The following is an 8,782-nucleotide window of genomic DNA, read 5'->3' on the forward strand; positions in this document are numbered from 1 at the left end:
GAGGGGAGAGGGCCGACAAGCTTGGGCGGCCTTCACTGCATCCCCAGGCTGTACCTCCCTCCCTCTGCCGGCCCAGCCCGGGTCACACTTCCGTCCCTCCTCTGTCTCTCCCGCCAGAGTTCCAGCGATCCCCAGAAGTCGGGAAATTAGACGAGTGAGTGAAATCAGGGGTGGAATGCAGAGGGAGGCATTCCTCGGTCCTGGAAGATTACAGTACAACACCCATCCACTGAGGAGGCCTCGGGCAATCGGGTCTCTCCTCCTGGCCTCAGTTTCCCCATGTGTGAAAAGAAGCTAGCCGCAGGACAAAACGAGAAGCGGTGAGGGGAGAAAGGCCTATTTGTGCCCCAGGGAAGGACATCCCGCAGGGGTCTAGGTCCCCATTGGGCCCAGGGACCGATCTCTCCGGAAGAGGGTGGCAGCCAGGCCAAGGAGGGCAGGAGCAGAGGCGCCCGGGATTGTGCTGACAAAGCTGTTCCTTCTCCCCTCCTTTGCTCCCTGCCCCCTCCCCTCCCAGGGGACAGCCTAGCCCAGCAAAAAATAAACCCAAAGACGGTGACCTGGACGGGCCTGAGGCTCCCAGGGAGGAGTGGCAGGGAAGGAAGGGTGGCAGAGAGGTAGCTTGTGACCACCTCCCCCTCCCACCAAAGCCAAAAGATACCGGATTGGACCCCTCTCCCCCCAGCCCCCAGAGCTGGGCTCCAGGGAGCAGTCTCTGTTTTCCATTCTCACACTGTTAGGGAGGGGTACCGCTTGCTTGCCGAGGATAATTAGCAGAGTAGATCTTGTCCAGCCACGCTAGACATGGGTCCCCAAGCTTTAGAAAGAGCACCCGAGGGAATTCGCTCTGCCTCCTGGTTGTTGGGCAGTCCTTCCTGCTGTCTGACCTGCATCCCTTATGCTTCAGTGGGAACCCTGCTCCACTGATCTCCAGCAAGCTTTCCTCCCTCTCCCACCTGCCTGGCCTAGATGTCTGAGGAGTCAGGAGAAAGTACCCCCCAGATTTCCCTGCAGGGACTGGGGAGGGCCCCTAGGCCAGAGGCCCCACTCCACCCACTCTTCCCCAAATCTCCAAGAAGTAAGAAAGAGGGAAGGAACTGCTGAGCTCCAGCTCTCTTTGCCTCCCTCCCTCAGGCGCTGCCCACGGATTCCCAGCCCAATTAGTCTGCTGCCTGGGGCTGCCCCTCCCATTCCCTCCTCACCCCCCACCAGGTGCCAACCCCCAGGGCACGAAGATCCTGCCCTAGGGAGAGAGTTGCCCAGAAAGCCTGGAGTCCTAGGGGCACTTCATGGGGGCCCCAGAGGTCTGACCAGCACCCTCTCCCCACCCCCTTAGAGCCCCAGCTGGGTGCTCCAGCCTCCTGGGTGCCCTTCTTGGTGCTCCCAGTCCTCTGAGGGGCCCAGGGAGAAGGTGCTGGAGACTGCCCAGGTCCTCGCCTGGCAACACTCAGAGTCTATACGGTGGCTCTTCCGGCCCTCCAGAATCACTCTGCGCCTGATAGCCCTGAATGGTCCACTTTCCAGTTCAGCCCCATTTTACAGGGGAGGAGAGTGAGGCTTGGGGATTGGGGTGGCGTGGGGGTGGGTACCTTCCCAGCAGGTGTTGAGATCTCTGAATCACCTTTGGGATTCCCTGTCCCCATTCCCCAGGATGATACACTCAGGAGAGAGTGGGGTATCGCCCTCCTCTCCCAGCAGCCCCCCCACTGTCCCCCTGAGCACCATGGCTGTTCTTCCATCTCCCTGGGGCCAGGCTCGCTGCAGGGTTTGCTAACGAGGCCCACACCTCAGCCTGCCTGGCCAGACGGTGACCCTGTCGCATACACGCTCCTCCCCCCGCACCACACAGACATGCTCACACTTACCCCCCAGACCTCTCCGCCAGTCCCTGGGAGAGGAAGCAGGAAAGGCCAGTGGCCAGACAGTCTGAGCAGCCTTCTCCCTGGGTGCCAGTCCTAGGTCTGTCTCCCTGTGCCCCGCCCCCCCCCGCCACCCAGGCCTGGTGGAGAGCGTCCTAAGGATCCAAGTTGGAGTCCTGGCACCACCCTTCACTAGTTACGTGACCTGGTACAAGGTAGCATATAGGTGGGTGGCACCCTCTCACCGGCCTCACTTTGCTCAGAGGTGAACGCGGTTACATGAGGGACCACAGGAAGGGGCTCAGGCTGGGGCCCTCAGGACCCCCGCGGAGAGCTCACACTCTGCCCCCTACTGGGCCAGCACCCGGTCGGACCCTCCCCAGGAAGAACAGTGAAAATGACAACAACACAATAAGCCGGTGCCCATGCCCGTGGCTGCGGCCCATGCAGGGCACAGAGCAGGTGCTTTAACCCACTTGGCCTTGACTATCCCAGAGGCTGGTATGGTCGTTCCCAGCTTTCAGATGATAAAAATTGAAGCTCAGAGAGGTGAAGTAACTTGCCCAAGGGCACATAACCGCTAAGGGTAGAACCAGAAGTGCACCCAAATGTGTCCGGCTCAGATCCCATGCTCTTAACCCTCGGTGGGGCAGCCACTGGAGACAGGACACGTCGCCCCCTTCTCCACCCCAGCCCCACGACTCCCACACTGGGGGTGTTAGAGAGGGGCTGCCCCAGAGTTCCCCGCTGGGCCCCTTGGCCCATAGGAGGGTCAGTCCTGCGCAACGGCCCCCGTGCGTGTGGTGCGGGGAGGAAGGGTGATGAGCCGCTCCGAGTCGGGGAAGCTCCCTGCGTGGCCTCCTTTGGAGCAGGGGCAAGGCCTTGGCCACAGACTCTGCAGAGCTTTCCTCTCTCCTGCTCCCCAGGCGGGTCGAGCTCCCTTGACTGGCTCAGAGAAACTTCAATTAATCACCCACTCAAAGTGCTGCCATCAGCCCAAGAATAATCACCTCTTGAAACACTCCTGGCTCCAACATTCAAGAATCTAGGCTTCTACGGCAATACGGACTGCAGTTAGTCATTCAGCACGGCTTCCTCAACGGCAGGAACGAATGTACTACGGGGTTGGGGTGGGGTAGCAGTGAGGAATCTAACCTGCTCCGGTGACCCCCAAAAGAGAGTTCGGGCAGGAAGGTGCAAAGGGACCTAAGGGGGAGGGTGGGGAATAGAAGGGATAGAAAGCTGGCAGGATGGTCTCTCCGTTCGCCCCCTCCTCACAAAGACCAGACAAAAGAATTAAGAACTTAAAAACAGCGGCACAAAAAAATTGGGGTCACGCTCCAAGGCTGTCCCCAGCATCAGGCCAAGTTCTTGGAGCATCAGCCCGGGGGGTGGGGTGAGGAACACTGTCATCTCAAGTCCTGACCTGGGAGGCAGAAGGCCTGGGCTCCTGGCACAGTCATACCACGGATCTGCCCCTTTCCGTGCCTTGGTGTACCCAGCAGCACACTGCAGGCCTGGGCAGAAGGGACTCAGAGGGCCCTTCGGGGGAGGCAAAGGCCAGCAAAATTCTAGGAGGCCACCCACGCTGCTCCCACGTGGGCCTGAGGCCGCCCTCCCAGACAAACGCACAAATACACACAGACCTGTAAGGGCAGCCCCGCAGGTATGGACAGGCGGGGGGCAGAAAACTCGGGAGTGGGGTCAACTCTGCTCTGTCCTACGGGTCTGGGCTGGGGCTGCAGGCCCAGGTGTGTGTCTGCGAAGCGAGTGCAGAGTGGACACAGCTGTGCATTAGGTTTCCTTTCACTGGATGCCTGCTGTAGGTGTGTGTGTGACATCCACGGCCGTGGGTGTCCAAGTTGTAGTGAGCGTGTGCATGAGGCAGGCCGCTGAGCGTGCCGCGGGGACATGTGTGCAAAGCCGTGAACAGCAGAAGTATGACTGCCTTGGGTGAGGCTGGGCAGTTTCCACCCAATCCCACAAACCCTTGTCACTGCCCACCCCCTGCTGCCTGTGTGCTGGGTGCTGGGGCCAGAGAAACCACTGACACAGGACTACCGCGCCTGGGGCTGGGCCTGGGGCTGGGCTGCTTGCCGAAGCCGAGTCGCAGGAGAAAGACAGCTCTGAGTCCGACCTAGCTCTGAGCAGGCTCCTCAGTGACCTCTCTTGAGCCTCAGTCTCCCCATCTGTCAAAGGAGGAGGAGAACAGTACCCTCCTCAAGGACGTGGTCTACGGAGAGAACTTAGCACGGTGCCTGGCCACATAACCGATGCTCCATGCGTGATGAGAAACTTCAGTTCAAATTCCAAGGGCCAACCCAGGCGGCTGCAGGGAGCAGGGGGCGGTCCTGGACAGGAAGTCAGGAGTCTTTGCGTCTGGTTCTGTATTTGCTTCTCATTCACTGTTTGACTCGGGAGCCTTAGTTTTCTCATAAGCAAAATGGGCTGTCAAAATGTGAGGACCCACCTAGTGGGGATGCCTGAGGGCTCTGGGCCCCCTCTGCTGGACTTATTTCCAACCCAGGCAGTGATCTTTCTCAGATGGTCAGGGTGGGAGCTTGGAGGACTCCCCGATTAGGAGTCTAGGGCCCCAGGAGCGGTGGCCACCTCCTCCCCTCCCCATTCCCACAGCTTCTGACCCCAGGGACAAGGCTGAGGAGGATGTTTACAGAGTGTAAACCTTCACATAGAGAAAGTGCTGGGCAGCTGGGGGCTGGAAGCAGCCAGTCTCACAGTGGCGCGGGGAAGATGGGAAGTGATGGGGCCTTGCCCTGTATCAGCCCCTTCCAGCGCTCTGGCTTCAAAAGGGAGGCTGGGGTGGCCTTTGAGAGAATGCAGCAAGGAGGTGAGCATCCTTCCCGAAGGCTCAAGAAGCAGGATGGGCAGTGATGTGGTATTTCTCAAAATTCAGAGAGCAGGGTCTATAAAGGGTTGAGGGCTTAAGTCAAAGGCTGGGGATGCAGAGGAGGGACTGGCTGAGAGGACTGGGAGCCTAAAGAGAGGTGAGAGAGCTCAGAGATGGGCCCACAATCCCTCATGCTGGACCTCAGTAAGGAGAAGACCGGAGTTAGCGGTTCCCACTTCCCAGAGGCCACAGCTGCACTGGCAGGAGAGGAAAAATCGGGGCTTGTCTTCTGGGTAATCTCCCACGCCTCGGTGCCAGAAAAGGTGCGGGGCCCAGGAGGACCTCGCTGGCAGGTGTGAGGGCGGTGTCGCCTGGGGTGAACAGACCCAGCTCACCCCAATTCCCTCCTTCTGAGCCCTCCTCTTCCAGGCTTTTCTGCCAGGGCCCTCCTACTTGGGCCTGAGCCTCTGGGAAGGGGGTGCTTGCTAACTGTGCACATTGGAACCCCTACGCTTGAGCTGCCTCTGAGCGCCATTGTGGAGTGGGGAAAGGATTTGACCAACAGCGCAGCGGGAGAGCTAGAAGTCCAACAGCAGGAAGCGCTTCCTGGCAAGAACAGCCGAGACCCTACAGTGAGTGACTGAGAAAGAAACCCCACACCTGGAGCGCCTCGAGAATGGGAGAGGCTTCCTGTGTGGGCCCCCTCCACCAGCCCCAATAATAACATCCATCTTTTACACTCAGGCCCTTCCAGCTCACCAAGCTCTTTCCCACCTATTACCTTATCCAAGAGGGAGGTCCACAAGGTTGGGGTTTCTAACCACTTTGATGGCCAAGACATCTAAAAGCTCAGAGAGGCCCAGCCATCAACCCAAGATCACACAGCACACAAGAGGTGGGGCTCCCAACCCCTCACTTCCTTTGATCTCTAAGTCAGATGACCAGTTCTCTGAGAACTCCTAAACGTCTGGATGTTTTCACACTGCATTTCCTTCCTCAGAGCTCCTGAGATGCCTCATCCCTGGGCTCCCGGGCACAAGTGGTCAGAACAAGCGTGCCCCTGGCCAGGGCATTCCTGGCATCCGGAAAGGGCAGGATGTGGGGCAAAGGTGCCAGCGGATTTAGCTCCTGGAGAGGAAGGAGAGGCCCTTCCAGAGGAGGCAAAGACAGTGACTAGCCAGGTGACATGAGGCTGGTCCTTCACCTCCAGTGACCCCCGTGGAGACTGAGAGGCCAGGCCTCGGGACTAAAGACCCCCAGCCCAGAGGTCAACTGGCTTCCCCAGGCCCAGCCGTGCCTTGGACAAGTCATCTCCCGAGAGGAGCCCATGGAAGGCACAGCACTCTCTGTGTCTCAGCCTCCTTGGGCACCCCAGGCTGCAATGCAAGCAGTACAACCACCCTTAATTAGCAGTCCCCCTGCTCCTCTCACCTGACTCCACTGTCCCTTGTACTGTCATCACTCCAGCAGTCCTCTCTGCCTCGAAAAATATTCAGCTTGGACCCTCCCAATGGGCACGGGGGGGGGGCGGGGGGGGGCGGGGGGGGGGCGTTGAACTACTCCTAACAGCTGACCATGACCCTAAACCTGACCTCATGTCCTGACAAACTCCACTCTGCCCCTGGGCCTAGCCCAGCGGGGGTCTCTGCACAAAGTCAAGGCTACACCTCCACCCCCATCCCCACCCCTGCCCCCAAGCATACTGGCTGAGAGAGTTCTTTTCCTCCACCTTCCCTGTGGCCGGGGTGGGGGTGGGGGGGCTCTTTTGCTAGCATTTTCCTCCCCTGCACCTCTGAAATTCTGTGGGCCCAGTTAGGATGGGGCAGAGGCAGGCAGGAAGACGGACCAAAAGACAGGAAGAAAAAGACAAGTAGAAGAGTGAGGCAGGTGGACAGGCAGATGGACAGATGGACAGGCAGGCACACAGAGGGACGGAAACAGACAAGCAGAGGGACGGCTGGACAGTTAGGGGGAGAGATGAATAGACGGGCCAACCACACACAGGTGGAAATTCCGGCACAGGGCCAGCCAGACAAGGCAGAAAGACCGTCTGACGGTCAGGTGGGTAGGCAAGGGGACCACCCAGGAGACCCCAAGACCAGAGAGCCCTCTCTGAGAGCAGCAATAAGGAATTAATATCGGTACATTTTCCAGGGACCGGAGGTCTTTCTCGGGCACCTCCGGGCGTCCCAGCGCCAGGCCCGGCCCTTCAACTGATATCCGCGGGGCCTCTCATGTTCCCGGCTGGGCCAGGCCGTCCCCCAAGACTGAGCTCTAAGCTGCCAAAATTCACTCTTTACATCCAAGAGGGGTCAGTGTTTTTGAAAGTTGTAGGAGCCCGGCAAGGGGGAGGAGGGGGCCCGCAGCGTCAGTGTTTCCAAACCTACCCCTCTCCTCTTTCTTTTTCCCCAGGGTGCCCAGCGCCAGGCCTGGTGCAGCAGCCAGCGAGCTGGGCAAGCTAGCAGGGCCGCCCGCTGCTGCCACTGGGGAGTTGACGGTGGAGGGGAGGCTGGGTGAAGACAGACATACAGCACACACGAGTGTCAGGGCTCAGGTGGTTCACGGGGACCCCCAAACACCTACAATAGGGCGCCAGCCCCAGAATGGGGTGGAGGCCATTCCTGGACAGGGTCATCTCCAAGGGGAGCCCGGGGGGAAGCCCACTCTGCCAACAAAGTTGGGGAGATGGTGACAGAAAGTGTGTGGGGGCCAATGGTTCCTTTTGTGTCTGGGGCACAAGGAGACAGGCAGGGAAGAGGAAACGGGACCCCGCTGTAGTGGCTCCGGAATGCAGAGAGGATGGGGGACCAGAAGCTGGATGTGGGGAGTACCTGGGACAGAGGAGCAGGGGTTGGAGATCAGGATGAAAATAAAGAGTTGCGGTGGGGAGGTCAGAAGCGAGGTCAAGCGGGGATCAGGACCTGGGGATCAGGGTTAAGGTCAGACCGGGGGATCAGAAATCGGGCTCAGGCTTGGGGGTAGAGAGGAGGGTCGGTCGCGGGAACTTGGTGTTGGGGGGGGGGGGGTGCGGGGGGCGGAGTCATGGCTGCCGACCATCCCTGGGGAGCCCCGGGCTTGGGCAGGGGCCGCGCGGGTGTCGACACACGGGGGCGCGGCAAGGGGCGCAGGGTCGCAAACTCACATGAAGACGTGGTAGACGAAGGCCCAGCCGCGGGGTCGCTCCAGCACGTTGTAGACCCAGTTCTGCAGGCGGCGGTAGCGCTTGTGCGCGGCCGAGGAGCGCTGGCCGCAGGCGGAGCCCGAGCCCGAGCCCGGCCCAGGGAGGGGCGCGCCCGGCGGCAGGGGGCTGCCCAGAAGGCCGAGGCGGCGCGGGGAGCCGCCCCCGCCTGCCTCGCCCCGCTCGCTCTGCACCGCGGTGAGCGCCACCAGCTCGGCTCGGGGGGCGTCCCCGGGTGGGGGGGCCAGGCCGAGGCGGCGCGGGGGGGCCTCGGCCATGGGCGGCGCCGGGCAGAGGGGGGGCCGGGGCCCGGCTAAGGTCCGGGGCGGGCGCGCGCGGGGCGCTCAGCGGCGCATGGCTCGGACCCGGGCCCGGCGGGGCAGCCCGGGGCCGGCGCGGGGCGGCGGGGGCTAGGGGCCGGGCCGGGGAGGCGCGGGGGCCGGGGGCGGGCGCGCGGAGCCTGGGGGCCGCCGGAGCCCGCACTGACCGCCCGCTTCCCCGGCGACTGGGGCGGCTCTTTCCGACTCCAACTCTCTTATTACGCGCTCCATGCCGCTCGCCTTTCCACCTGCCTCAGGCGCGCCGCTCACATGTCATCCTCCCCCGCCCCGCCCCTCCCCCGCCACCCCCGCCCGCCCCGCGGCCGCCTTCCCAAATCGGGAGGGAGCGAGCGGGCGGGCGCGGCGAGGCGGAGGGGGGCGCGCGGAGCGAGCGGCGGGGCCGGGCGCGCCGGCCGCGCGGGCCGCCGAGTCGGTGCCGGGACCCGACCGCGTGGCGGCGGCCCCCGGGGGGCTGTGGCCGCGTGCAAGTGGCGTGCACCGCCGCGAGGGGGCTGCCGGGCCCCGAAGGCCGGGCTGGAGTGGGACGCCCGGTGTGTGGCTGCGGAAAGTGGGGCGT

At 62.1% G+C, this 8,782-nt stretch overlaps 1 protein-coding gene across 5 annotated transcripts in view; it reads right to left on the reverse strand.

The window, feature by feature from the left end:
- The window catches only part of KCNQ4 (potassium voltage-gated channel subfamily Q member 4), a 53,818-nt gene extending 45,269 nt beyond the window's left edge, over positions 1–8,549 (reverse strand). Inside the window, exon 1 of one of the 5 annotated variants that reach the window (XM_058717862.1) lies at positions 7,850–8,549. In XM_058717862.1, the coding sequence (XP_058573845.1) occupies positions 7,850–8,163 (314 nt within the window). In that variant the 5' untranslated portion in view covers positions 8,164–8,549. The remainder of the gene's footprint in view (positions 1–7,849) is intronic. The other 4 variants (XM_058717861.1, XM_058717860.1, XM_058717863.1 and 1 more) reach the window with 4 other exon arrangements.
- Between the last annotated feature and the right edge of the window lie 233 nt (positions 8,550–8,782).

This window comes from Neofelis nebulosa, chromosome 2 (assembly GCF_028018385.1).
Source record: "Neofelis nebulosa isolate mNeoNeb1 chromosome 2, mNeoNeb1.pri, whole genome shotgun sequence".
Lineage (NCBI taxonomy): Eukaryota > Metazoa > Chordata > Mammalia > Carnivora > Felidae > Neofelis > Neofelis nebulosa.